This window comes from Corvus kubaryi, unplaced genomic scaffold, assembly GCF_017639235.1.
Source record: "Corvus kubaryi isolate FWS band 111438036 unplaced genomic scaffold, C.kubaryi_AGA036_p1.0 37392, whole genome shotgun sequence".
Lineage (NCBI taxonomy): Eukaryota > Metazoa > Chordata > Aves > Passeriformes > Corvidae > Corvus > Corvus kubaryi.
In genome coordinates, this window is record NW_024581131.1 from 13,444,114 (window position 1) to 13,457,490 (window position 13,377).

At 37.9% G+C, this 13,377-nt stretch overlaps 1 protein-coding gene and 1 long non-coding RNA gene across 15 annotated transcripts in view; one reads left to right on the forward strand and one right to left on the reverse strand.

Moving 5' to 3' along the window:
* PHF21A (PHD finger protein 21A) overlaps positions 1 to 13,377 on the forward strand; it is a 127,942-nt gene that overhangs the window by 93,693 nt on the left and 20,872 nt on the right. For 9 of the 14 annotated variants that reach the window (XM_042038708.1, XM_042038716.1, XM_042038705.1 and 6 more), the window contains 3 exons: positions 6,806 to 7,006; positions 10,660 to 10,914; positions 12,709 to 12,795. In XM_042038708.1, coding sequence (XP_041894642.1) covers positions 6,806 to 7,006; positions 10,660 to 10,914; positions 12,709 to 12,795 — 543 coding nt within the window. The remainder of the gene's footprint in view (positions 1 to 6,805; positions 7,007 to 10,659; positions 10,915 to 12,708; positions 12,796 to 13,377) is intronic. The other 5 variants (XM_042038712.1, XM_042038718.1, XM_042038715.1 and 2 more) reach the window with 2 other exon arrangements.
* LOC121669592 lies at positions 776 to 12,764 on the reverse strand. Its single transcript, XR_006017814.1, has 3 exons — positions 12,679 to 12,764; positions 7,815 to 7,919; positions 776 to 917 (listed from the first exon to the last, which is right to left on the reverse strand). It is a non-coding gene; the product is annotated as an uncharacterized LOC121669592 (long non-coding RNA).

Sequence of the window (13,377 nt, forward strand, 5' to 3'; positions counted from 1 at the left end):
CATTTCCATTCTGTGATTTAGTAAAACTAGTCATCTTGCTTGATACTTCTGATCATGCATGAGCCACATGAGCATGAATTGTGTTTCCTTTTGTTAGGAAGAGAGGAGGTGTGATTCAGTCGTGAGAATACCCTAGTGAACTGACTAAATCTTAGTCAAGAGCTGTGATACTGTGCACATTAAAATATGCAGTGGTATATTGTAAAATTACTTTATGACTATTCTTTCCACTTGAGTTATTCAAAATATGAGGAGTTACCAGATCAAAAAGTGCACTTCTCTTTAGGTTGTTTGTTTATTTTAAAACATGAAATAAATTTACTTACTTAAATTGCTCTACTTTACTTGCTTAATGCAGACAAATTCAGTTTAAAGGATGTCATGTTATAAGGTAAATCACATATAGGAGAAAAGAAACAGCAGGACTGGCCTGGCAGAGGTGTTTAGCTTTAGTAACCAGCTACTGTGTATAGATGCAAATGGCTTTTCCAATGGGGGTGGATGTTCCTGTGTGTTCTCCTGCGTAAGAATAACAATCTACAGTACTTTTTGTTCTGAGATTTTGTATTGCAGGCTTCAGTCTGTGATAGATTTTACAAGACCACATTACATGCTTCTAGTAAACTAAGTTCAGTTGGAGATCATACAAACCTTTTTTTACGTTGAAGTACAAAAGAACTCGTGTTTCATTTCTGAAAATATGTCTAGATGGCTTTTTTATTTTTCCCTTAGGAATGTTTTTTTTTCTCCATGAAACAGACAAATAGGGGTAGAACAATAAAATGAGCAAGATAAAATTAAAATGAGCACCTTTTCCAGTGTAGTCAGCAGTTTAATTCTTTAATTTCTTCAGTGTTTTCATGTTGAGCTTGTCCCAATATCCTTTTACCAGTTTGTATTTGTACCTGGAAGTATTTCTGTAATGGAGAAAAACCCAAAGCAAGACAAACTTTGTCAAACCTTGTCAAATAAAAAAAAAAATTAATTTCATTCCTTTCATTCCATTCTTCCTTAATTACATTCATAGTACTGCACTTAACTCTTTTTCCTGTTCTGTTTTGCCTGTTATCACACACTTAATTCCCCATTCATTAATTGCTTCATTGTTTAATTTTTGTTGCTGTTCTTGCAAGTTTCTTTCCGTTAACATAAGTGCTGGGGTGAGAAGCTAGATATTACTCTTAGTTAATATGTAAGCTGCAGGAAAACACTGTATGTGTGCTGCCTCTACTAGTTCATTCTCTGTACTCTGCTTTGTGCAAGAGTAAATATTCTAAAACAAGAAGACAGTGATGCATAAGGCATTTCACGGTACAGCATTCCCTTCCAAAAATTAATTGGTCTTGTGGTGCTGAAAATGGTAAAAGACACAGTACTGAAAATAAAGCAATCAAGAAGTCACATAAAGCAGAATAGCACAACAGCTATTTTTGGCCATTTTAATTTATAATTCTAGCTATGTTTTTAAATTAAAGAAAAAATTAAGCATTTTCCCCTGTTAAGAAAGAAGGAATGAGCATTATTTTCAGAACTGTCATAATCTACTTCTGAATGATTTCTAGCAGCTTTAAGTGGTGGTTCTCTATCATAAAGGAAATATCCAGCATCTCTTTCAAAATATGTATATTCACGTCTGAACTGTGTGTTTGTTTCAGAATCACACCTATAGGAATTAATTTAAAATATAATTGTGATAAGTCTACCAGCATTTTTAATGACAAAAGTACTTTTCACATCATGCCGATGCTGTCTCACAATATTTATTAGACGTAATATTAAAGTAGATCTTTACAGAATTAAGTTTTATTTAAGTTCCATTTTACACAAGCTACCATATGCCGTAGTCAGAAATTGTATTAAAGGTATTAAGACTGCAAATCAAATTCATTTATTTAGGGGTACCAAAATGAAGTGGCTCATCTCTAGTGCTCATCAGTATTGTAAGTGTATTGTTCTGTTCGTCCCACAGGACCATCATGGCAGAGGGAGGAGAGGCATTCAGTTGCCCTCACATGCTCTGCAACCTCTTTTAGACATGCAGAAGTCCTCGTGTCTCTGTGCTGCTTTTAGCTGTGTTTTCTGTGAGCTGAATGCAGCACATGCTCTTTGGGACAGTATTGGAGTGTTGGCAATGCAGCCATTGACTGGGTAAGGTTAGATAACCATGTATTTTAACTAAAGCTTTAAAAAAAATACAGGTTTTTCAGCTATAAAAAGAAATAGTGCACATTTCAGTAATGATGCCCAGTAAGGCATTCACATATGAGGTGGAGGTGATCTCCCAGTCCCACTGCTACATTTCCATTCAGCATTCAAGCACCTCTGCCTCAGGGGAGCCTTTTCTGACTGAAAGATGTAAGTGCCATTTTGATCACCTTTAAGAAGTAGAAAATTGTATCACTCTCTTTTCTGGAAGTAAAATTATTTCTAGTTTAGTTGGTTTAGATTTTTCAGTTGATAAAAAGATCTGGCTGTAAGTGAAGCACAGCCACAAGTGCAGAATTCCATAAAAAACACAGAATAACCACAGAAATAGCTGAAAATATTTCTGTAGTCCTTAGCTCATTCTTTCAATGGAATTTAATTCAAGCTGGTTTGTACAACAGGGTTTTTTTCCTTACTGGTGTAGATTCTGCGTCATCAATTTCTATAATTGGATTTTAGTATTTTAAATTTTAGATACCATCTTAAAGCAGTAGATGAGTGTACAGTTGTTCTCCTTGCTTGTAATCTTTCCACTCCCAAATTCTATTCCCAAAATGCACCCTTTTTGCAGGTTAAAGACTAATAGCACCAGATCTTCAAAATCTTTTAGCTTCTTTCTGCTGTGGAAGTTCTGGTATCTTTCTCTTTGGGTAGTGATAGGGGATACGACTGACAGAGAGAGAAGGGAGGCTGGAAAGGAAGATTGCAGAGCAGTGAAATTCCCTCCATCCTCCCCACTTCCAAGCTGGAGCTTATTTGAAATCAGTACTTCCTCTTAACCATTTCACTTGCAGCAGTAGGCAGCTTTTATATCCCAGAGAACATCTTGGTCATTGGAGGGCACAGGTAACAGAGGATCCATAATAGCTGACTTTCTGAGATTGGGAGAGCAGGGAAGTGTGTCACTGGCAGGCAGCTGAGCAGTTCAAACCACATCAGCTTTGGGTTTGTGATATGAAATGTATGTATTGCAAGGTTATTTAGTAGGCTAGTTTACTCTCTTATTTAAAAAATATCTTTATATTTTGATTTTTATTGATTTTTGAAGTTTAAAAACAGACCTTCCTTTACGTATGGATGTTTTTCTGAATGTGTTTCCTGAAGGAAGAGGAAAATGTGTCACCAAATACAAGGGATCTAGTATTTAAAAAGAGAGATGTACTCAGAGAACTATATTTTTCTTGATTGACTGATTAAAATGGAAATAATGCGTAGCTGATAAGGATAAAAACCTTGAACCTTACTAAGTTTTAAGTTTGCTCCAAGGACTTTGATTATCCTATAACAACATATTCATGGTAATTTTTATATGAACACAGAGATGTCTTTTGGCACAGATACATGGCCAACAAGATTTATTTTCTGCTTAATCAAACAAAAATAACCTTCCAGTGCTGTGTTAGGATCTGGCCTGTGGCATGAATGAGAAAGTGGTATAGCAAAATGTCACAATATTGATTGCAATTATTAACTTTAAGGAAGGGTCATATTGGATGTCTCAGGCTCTGAACTCAGTGGTGTGAACGGTTCCTGATGAGATTAGCGATAAAGATGTCAAGGCAGCAAGAGCTCTGAGATGATGTAGTGTGCTTACGGGGCACTGTTCGACAAAGGGGTTTGGAAGTAGTCTGATAGTAACCATTGCACAGGGCCAGCAGCTCCTTTTTGGGTAGGACACAGTTCGGAAGAAAGGATGAGATTATTAAATTCTTTCACATTGTGGATGTAAAGAGAGGATTGGCATTCAGTTTTGAGGAAGGTTCAGTAAACTTGGAAGACAAATACTTTTTATACATTCATATTATGGCAGGAAAAGAAACTATTCTAGGAATATGAGGAGAACTAGAGATTTATGACATGCAGAAAACTTATGTTGTGTGCATGATGATGTGTTTATGATTGAGTTAATCTCAATTTAAAATGCTGAAGTTGTCAGTAAGAATTAAATATTCTTAAATAAGAGTGGGAAGGGAAAATGGCAATGATTACATTTAAAGAATTAGGAATTCCTTACGAATTCTGGGGTACTTTTAGAACACCTGAGCCTGACTGGCATTCAGTCTGCAAGACATGCAGCTAGGACTTGGTATCAGCCTTGGCAAATCTCAGTCATACAGACTGTACTTTCTGTAGCACAAACTGTCTTTAAAATTGATTAAGAACAGTAAAATAACTGAGGAACAATTTTAAAATACAGTGTTAATGAAGTCTGACAGTAAACAAGCGTTTCTTTCATAGCACCCTCCTGTTTAATTCCCTGCCGAAGGAGGCTCTGCTGAGGTTGCTGCAGACAGCCGCGTGCTGGGCGCTTGTGTGGCTGCAGAGCAGCACTTCCAGCAGGATGCGGAGGAGCCGTGCGCTGCGTGCGGTGTCAGACCAGCGGCGTGGGCTGAGGCTGTGCAGAGGGGGACGCAGAGGCTAGCGCTGAAATTGGGAGTAGATCTGCTCCGAGTTCCTGTGTAGGTGCAACCCTGAGAGACTCGTCTGGGTTTGCTAATTCAGCTGTGTAACTTTGAAATATGTTGTTCGGAGTGTCTCTCTTGATAATTACAAACAAACAGATAATCCCAACAGTCTTGCAGATAGTAAAATGTTTTCTGTAGTTTCAATGTAGTATTTTTACCGACAGCTGGTAGAAGCAGCTTATTAAACTGCGTAAGCTATTGGCATGCAGTGCAAACTTCAGTTTTACTCTCTGAATCTTAAAAGCATTAGATGTTTCTTCCAATTTAATATCTGCATAATGGATATGGATGGCAGGATATGCTGCTGCCAGGCAGCCCTCAGCAGCCTCTAACAGGCTAGTGTAGACTTCCAGAGCAATGGCGTTTTTCCGCTCATGTTATCCATCTTGTGCCAAATATGCTGAGCCTCAGTTTTTGCAAAGGCTCTAATACAAATTGTGCTTTGGTCCTGTTTTACCCCGTCTCTGCAGGCCATGGTTCAGGCCCTGGGGTGGAGCAGGCGGTGTGTGGATGCCATGTGACTCACCTCGCTCCTGCTCCCCTGCTTTCCTCGCTGGCTCTTGCTCTGCTGTAGCAGTATGGCAGAGGAGTCCTCAGTCTGCCTCTCTCTTTTTTTCTGTTTTAATTTTTTTTTGATCCTTTCATTAATGTTCCTCCCATTGTAAAGAACAAGATGGAAATTCATTCTTGGGCCATTGCTGCTGATTTCCTCCAGTCAGGGAATCAGTAGAAGAGCACCATTATCCCTGAATTTCATACTGGCAGCTGTGGAAGACAAAAACTCCCTTCCTGTTCATGCTGGCTATGGTAATTCTTTAGCCTCCTGTGCAGTTTATGTGCAGTCCATTTTTTGGCAGGTATTCTATAAGCACGTTGCATTATTTCCTCTCCTACTTTTCTGCCTTCTCCTCTCCTCCCCCTTGGGTTACTCTCTGGAAATGTTTTTTCAGTTCTTGTATCTGCTTGCTGATGCTGCACTTTGATTTGCTTGTTAACATGGTTGATCATTACAGAAAGCGATTTTAAATGATTGTTCAGTTATTACTTGTACAGGTGAGCTGATGACACAGGACATCTAAAACTATGTGAAATACCTGAATTAGGAAAATGCCTTCTACACTTCTATTATTTTATCCTTGTTTCAGAAGGGAACAAACAGTTTACAGCTTTTAGGTTTTGACAGCTTTTAGCACTTCAGTGGATGCAGGGTAAAATAGTTCCTTCAGGCTGCAGTCCATTACTAACTCCCTGAATTTTCAGTGAAGTTGGGCCTGTGTTTCCCTTGTCAGAGATGAGCAGGCATCCTCAGCCAGGGCTGTGGGTTTTATAGAAGCCAGGCAGCCCTTCTTCTGTACCTTCAAGTCACTGAATTTGGTCTTTTGCTAGAAGGTCAATCTTGTGAACTCACACATTTCAACATTATGAAACAGGGGTGGGGGCTTGTTGCTTGTGGGTTTTATTTGGCTTTTTAAAGTTCCAGTTTTCAAATCTGCTCATTTGGGAGCCTGCCCTTTTTGTTATCTTCTGGGCTAGAGGTACACACTCACTGTGTGAGGCATCATGCTGTTTTAGCCCATCATAAGCAAGATACTTAAAATCATAAGTCTACTGTATACCTGCAAAATGAAGAGAACAGGTATTTTGTTAGCTCAGAATTTCATAACCATGTGTGAATGAGATTTGAGGGAAAATATTCTTCCAGTTGTTGTAAATAGCTGGATGTTTTGGGTTTTTTTCTCCATCTCTATGTTTTGTACTGTCTGAATATTAATGCTTCAAAACAAAACAAAAAAAATCAAAGCATTTGGTACTGTGAAAATGGTTGTGTTATTTTTAACTTCCTTTTCCTTGTAAGTGCAACTTCTTGAGGCAACCCACTGAATTTTGGTCAGTGGGTTTCTACAAGAATAGTGAGATCACATTGCTGGGCTGTAATACTCCTCTGTGGCCTATTTTACACTATGCCTATTAGATAACACCAATACCTAAAATTCCAAAAAGAGAAATCTCACTAAGCTTCTGAGCAGCTTCTTATTTACATTAAATAAATGTATCTTTAGGTGTTACCATTTTCTCTAGTATGTGCAGCTAAATAACTGTCATCATTTCTGTTTATGGTTTCGTTTATCTGGTAGAAAAGAGTGGTGGAACAGCTTCGAAAGAATTTGATAGTGAAGCAGGAACAGCCAGACAGCAAATTTCAAATACAGCCATTGGCACAGTCAGAAAACAAACTACAGACACCACAGCCACAACCACTACAACAGCTACAGCAACATCACCATCAACAGCAGCAGCAGTCCACGGCACCCTCTCCAAACGTGATAGGATCACAGGTAAAAAGCTACAATTCTTTTTCTTACTAAAGGTGAAGCTCACTGAAAATTAGGAAATGTGCAAAGAGAAAACCACAAATTTTCACTTATGCCTGCTAGTGTACCAATATGAATTTCTTCTTCTATGCATATGCAGATATCAGTCTTCTGGGGTTTTTTTGGCAAAAATCTCCAATCTGAGTATAAAAAACTATGTACTGTTTAAAAGTTGAATCATAACCCCACAGAAAAGAAGGGTGGCAGTGTCACCTTTCTTAAAAATAAGTGAATGTTTAGCAGATGAGCCTATCTTTTCCATAGGTGCATGAATGAGTCTGACCATACCTAGTAGGTCTCAAGAAACAGTAAATACTTTACACACACTGTATGAGGTATATGATTAGAATCCTTTATTTTTAAATGGCTAACAGAATGCCCTCTACAAATGTGAACAAAATGCAAGCAAACAGGTCCTTTTCTTTCTGCTTGGTTCTTTTTAAACAGATGTAATTAATACCAAATAATACTTACCTGAATTTTCAAGGATTTGTCTAAAAGTGTACAGTGTTAATTGCAGAGTTCAAGTTTTAGAAAATAGTATCTTTATTGCGAAGGTGAACTGAATTTCAGTACAGTATAGGATTAGAGACATAATCCCAGAACTCAACAGAGAAAGTGGTTTGCTTAAGAGGAGAATTTCAAATTTCTCCTTTTCAGATATTTTGATTTACAAAAGTGTACTGAAAAAAGCAGGGAGGTGTTCTGTAAAAAGAAGTGTATATTAAGTCTTTTTTTTCCCATTGATGCAATCTTAGGAGCTCATGTTTACCTGGATAGGCAGATGGCAGAATTCACCCATGAAGTTTGCTTTATGCACATTGCAGTGAATCACACCCACAGCTTTGACCAGTTGTGGTTCTCATCTTCCCTTTTTCTGAAAGCAGAGAAGAGAGAAATGGTTGGGCTGTTAGTTCTCTTGTTAATTCAGCAAGCTGGTTTGGATGCGCTCTAAAATGCATTTGTGAAGCTTAGCTAATTGTATTTTTGAGAAAAGTATATTGAAGAAATGAAGCAAACCTAACTAAGGAAAATGCATTTTGAGCAGCAGCATCAATATCAAAGCTAAAATGGAACAAAGGAGCAAATATTACTGTGTCCTAAAGTATTTATAGGCAAACAATGGATCACTGTTTCTCAGTGATCTCTGTTTCTCAGTCAGGAAACATGAGAGCAAATACAGTTTCATGTGTTTCTCAGTATTCCACACTTTGCATTCATTCATTAACTTCCAGGTCATCTCCTGGGTTGTAAAAATTGAGGTTTTGTTCAAAGTTAAAGAGCCCTCTAGCGAAACAGACAAAAAATTGCTACACTCTTCTGACTATCACTGGTACAGTAGTACTTGGAAAGTAGTTACAAATTGGAAGGCAGGTTGTCCTGTCCCTTGGACAAATAAGCCAGCTTTTATCCTTAACACTTTTTAAATTTATGTTGGTAAAATACTGAAGTATCCTCACTTGTTTCTGCACACATTTTGCATCTAAATTAGTGCCTCTGTCTTACTGTCTCTCAAGCTCTTTCAGCAAAGAGAAGTCAAGTATTTTGTCTCTCTATGAAGTTTTTTCTTGCCTGCTTTTGTAAATAACACATTTTTCAAGGCTATGTCAGTACAGAGAATGCTTTCAATGATTGTTTTTGGAGTAACCAAGTTTAGGAATCAAGGTATAAATGCCATAATTAACAGTGACATTTTAATATACATAATATTAAAAGTCCAGTAAGAAGGGCTTTTAAAATTTTCATAAGCAGCAAGCCTCCTAAAAGATCATATTACTGCAATACTATGTGCAATAATGCAAACTTTCAATGAATGCCACTTCAGTATGAATTAATGCATTGACTACTTTTTAGAATAAACAATCTAATTAATGCTCAGCAAAGTAACAGGGATATTCAAGCTCTGTGATCTTCTGACTGAAACTGTACTCTGAGTACTTGCAGAGTTAATAGAACCCCTTGAAAGAGTCACAGTCTTGTATTACATGATTGATTACACCTTTCTTTAGAACGTTTATGGCTGAATGTAATGCTTGTGAAAATGATACCACGTTACAACTCACTGGAAAAGCTTGAATAATGTTACTGCATTATAGGAATGGAGCCTCTTCTTTGGGGAAGGTGCAGCAGAGGTCGATAAACTCTTAGATCTCAGATAAAAAGTTAAGAAAATTGTGTCGCAACAAGGAAAATTTAATTATGTCTGGATTTTTCATAAATGTATGAAACTGAAGCATAAATTATCCTTTGATTTGACATTATACAGTGAATTTTTTCACACTTGTGCATATTTGACAGGGGACATAGTTTAATTATTATGAAATTAGAGGTGTGATGGTAAACTGTGTTTCTGTTTAAGGGAATAGTATTGGTGAAAATACTGAATAATCCAACTGGAAATACATTATTTTGTTAGAAAAAAGATAAAGGTCTTGTATGATTAAAATCAAGTAGCCTAAATCAGGCATGTTCAGGACACAAAGACTGCCTGATGCCTGGTTTTCCGTTTTTTCTTCTGTAGAACCTAGAGCTGACATCAGGAGGCAATGGTGGTTATTTAGTACTAAGAGCCTTTGATCATGTCACTAAAGTTTTGAAGATGCAGTGCCGTCAGTGCAATGGATTTTTTACACCAAAGAGAAAAGAAATAAGATTATTTGCCGTTCTGTCGAGTGTCACTTGTCATGAGTTTTCTGTTCGTATCCTGTTCTGGTTTTATATTTAGATGCTCACCTTGTTGCTTTTCGAATGAGATTTGTAATGTCCATTTTCCTTAGCATTTGGAAGACAGTACCATTTACAAAACTGTGAAATGGTAGTTGCTTTAACTGTGGAATTTTGGACATGATGTATTGAGGCATTTCAGATAAATGCTGGTGTTACATGATTCAAAACCACTCTTTTTAAAACAGGCCAAGAGCAATCATGGTGTCAAATATATGTTCCAAAACTAGCCCATTCCACAGAAGTTATACTTAATTGCCTGCAGCTGGACAGACTAACAGCCAGCTCTTACAACTTCAGGACAACCCTACTGATACTCTTAGGAAAGAAAGTTCAGTGCAAGATAACTGTGTGTGTCACTAAAGCTGAAACTGGGATGCCCGAAATAAAAATATATTTTTGTTTTTAAAGAAACCAACTTACGAATGTTTTTCCCCCTCTTTCTCTGATTGTGAGGATCACTGTAACTACAGTTTCCATTGGAAAATAAGAGTTTTACTTGATGAGAAGCTAGTTTGTTGCTGCGTTTCATAAACTTCCACCTTATAGGTTTGATATTGGCAGTGTGTGTTTGGAAGCAATATGAAATGGAAAGATCCAAAATGCATATGCTGCTACTACACTTAATTGTAATTTTCTCAGGAATTTGTTTTGCTACAATCTGCAATGCTGCAGGTGATTAAAACAGACCAAACAGGTGCCTCAAATGAGAATGCTTTCTAGCTATCCAATTTTCATAGGTGTAAGATAATGTGCTTGTCTGAGCAGCAGGTAGATAGGCTCAGAGCTGCCTTTTCTTTCTCATGCTGTCTATTGTTTCTGACTAACCAACCCACGTCCTGTCTGATATGGAGTGTCTCTGTCTCTTACAGTGTATTTTCTGTTTCCCTTAGAAAACTGTAACTACAGCTTCTATGATCACCACTAAGACACTACCTCTCGTCTTGAAAGCAGCAACTGCGACCATGCCTGCCTCTGTTGTGGGTCAGAGACCTACCATTGCCATGGTTACTGCTATCAACAACAATCAGAAAGCAGTCCTCAGCACTGATGCACAGAATGCACCAGTCAACCTCCAGACAACAAATAAGGTCACTGGGCCAGGAGCTGAGGCAGTCCAAATAGTGACAAAAAACACAGTAACTTTGGTAAGCGTTTCATGTGTTTGCCCTGCAGATATGTATGGGTTTGGTTAACAAGAGGGCTATTGGAAAAAAATAAAAGTCAGGGTTTCACACAGAAAGGAGGATAGTAGGGACATATTGTGAGTCTTCACTAGCTGACATTGCTGAAGTTATAATCTACGAGAAAAACATTTCTCTCCGTGTGGGTTGTTACTACTGTTTTGCTTTATAGAATTAAATCAGTGCTATCATCATCTCTGTGTAAAGTTTCCCCTGTTAGTAACTGTAGTCATGGGGCAGTAGTGATTGTTTTGCCCTTACTGAATCTGTATGGCTGTGTTCTGCAGAATTCCTACTCTTTTCTTAGGCAAAGGAGATGTCAGACTTTCTTCATTTGATCCGTTTGGGTCTTCGTCTTAGGATATTTTTGGGTCATTCTCTTGTTCTCTTTGCATGATAAAGTCTCTGGTGTTAGACACGTCCCTTAAGTCTGCCCACTACCGTGTCCTCACTCACCAGTTTTTCAAACGCATAAACAGATGCTGTTTCTTTAAAAACCTGTATTTTGGAAGTACAAATTTTGTGGTTTGGCTACATCACACAGTCTTTTCCAGAATAGTTAGCCACCTAGAAATAAAAGAACCAGTGTTTCAGAATTGGATTATATAGGCTTCTTGGTCTGCAAACCAGGCATTAATTATATAACAAACAACATGACAGGGAAGTTTTACTTCTGAAGTAAAGGCTATGGCTTTATTAAACATAAATCCAGTTTATCTATATTTATTAAAATACAGTTTAATAATGTAAATGGAAGTAATTTTGCTTCCCAATGAAGCATTATGTTTGTGATCAGAATAGAGAAGACTATTTGGAGTTTTTTCTACTGTTCTCTTTTCCTGTGTCGTCCCTTGCACCACTCTCATCTGTCCTTTGTGTCTGTGCTTCATTTCTTTGCTGAATAACTTAGATTTGAGGAGGTAATTCTGTTTTAATATTAGTCCATGATTTATGTTTCTGTAGCAAATTTCATCCAAAAAATCAGAATATTTTTCTGAGCATTAATTAATCACTACAAGACCTTTTTGAAGAAAATTGCAATCTTATGTGGGTGGACAGAAGTCTAGGAGGGTGTAAAATAACATTGACATTAATTTCAGGGACTCTCCCCAGGTACTCAGGTAGTGCTATTCAGTGGTTAATCACGTGGCAGCTCCATGCAGCTGATTTGAGTTACACAGGGAAGTACTTAGGTTTTCTTAAAATCAGATCTTAATTGTTTAAATGAATGGCCTACTTTTGAAAATTTCAAGCTGTGTATGTAGAGCCCCTCATAGTGTCATTAATATTGCTAAAGGAGTTGTAACTTTCAAATCTTTACTATTTGCATGAGATGTTCTCTCATTCTTCTGTATGCCATTCACTATGAAAAGACCATAGTTCATATAGCTGGGTATCAAAGTCTGTTATTATTTTCTGTCTGTTGTAATGTCATTTTTTAATGATTAAAACAAATATGAATTTTTATTATCATCAAATGAAATGGTTTTAGACTGCAGAGCACGGTTGTTAGTACAGCTGAACTAAAAGGAAATATGCCTGCAATTTGTGAAGCAAGGTGTGTAGGATCTAGAAAGTAAGGTTTAGTTCTGTCTTTAATACATTTCTAATGTGGAACCTCTTGCTGTGAAAAATTATTTACAGAGTGAAAACCAAGGACATCAGGTCTGAAAGCACATTCAGGCTGTTGATTTTGGTGAACAACTTCAGAGCTAAATTTCCTCTTACCTCTTACTGAGCTTTCTCATGTTCTTACAGCAGGTTCAGGCTACGCCTCAGCCCATAAAAGTGCCGCAGTTCATCCCTCCTCCCAGACTTACTCCTCGTCCAAATTTTCTTCCACAGGTGAGTATACAGAGAACAAACAATAGAAGGAGGAACTTAATTATAGCATAGATAGGAAAGACTTTTGATGAACATTGTGTTGTTTATTGATGATGTGCTGGAGAAGACAATCCATCCTCAACGGGTTTGCAGATGATACCAACTTTGAGGATGCAGTCAATATTCTTCAGGGTAGTGCTGACATGCAGAGAACCCTAGCCAAGGTAAAGGAAGGGGCCAGCTGGAATTTCTTGAGCCTCAGCATGAGAAAAAGGCAAAGTCTTGTGCCTGGAATGGACTAACTCCCTGCACAGGTACAGGCTGAGGACTGACTGGCTGAGGAGCTGCACGTCTTAAAAGGTCTTGTTCGACCGCAGCTAAATGAGTGTTGTGCCCTAACAGCAAAGAAGCCTATCAGCATATTGACCTGTATCAACAGGATCACAGCCAGTAGATTCAGGGAACAGATTATCCACCTTTCCTCAGCAATCATAAAACTGAGTCTGATAAACACCCTGCAGTTCTGGAAACCCTGGTTGATAAATTTGAATGAAGCATGGGAAGGAAGGCCACTAAGATAGCTGGGGGGGGGGGGGGGGGGGG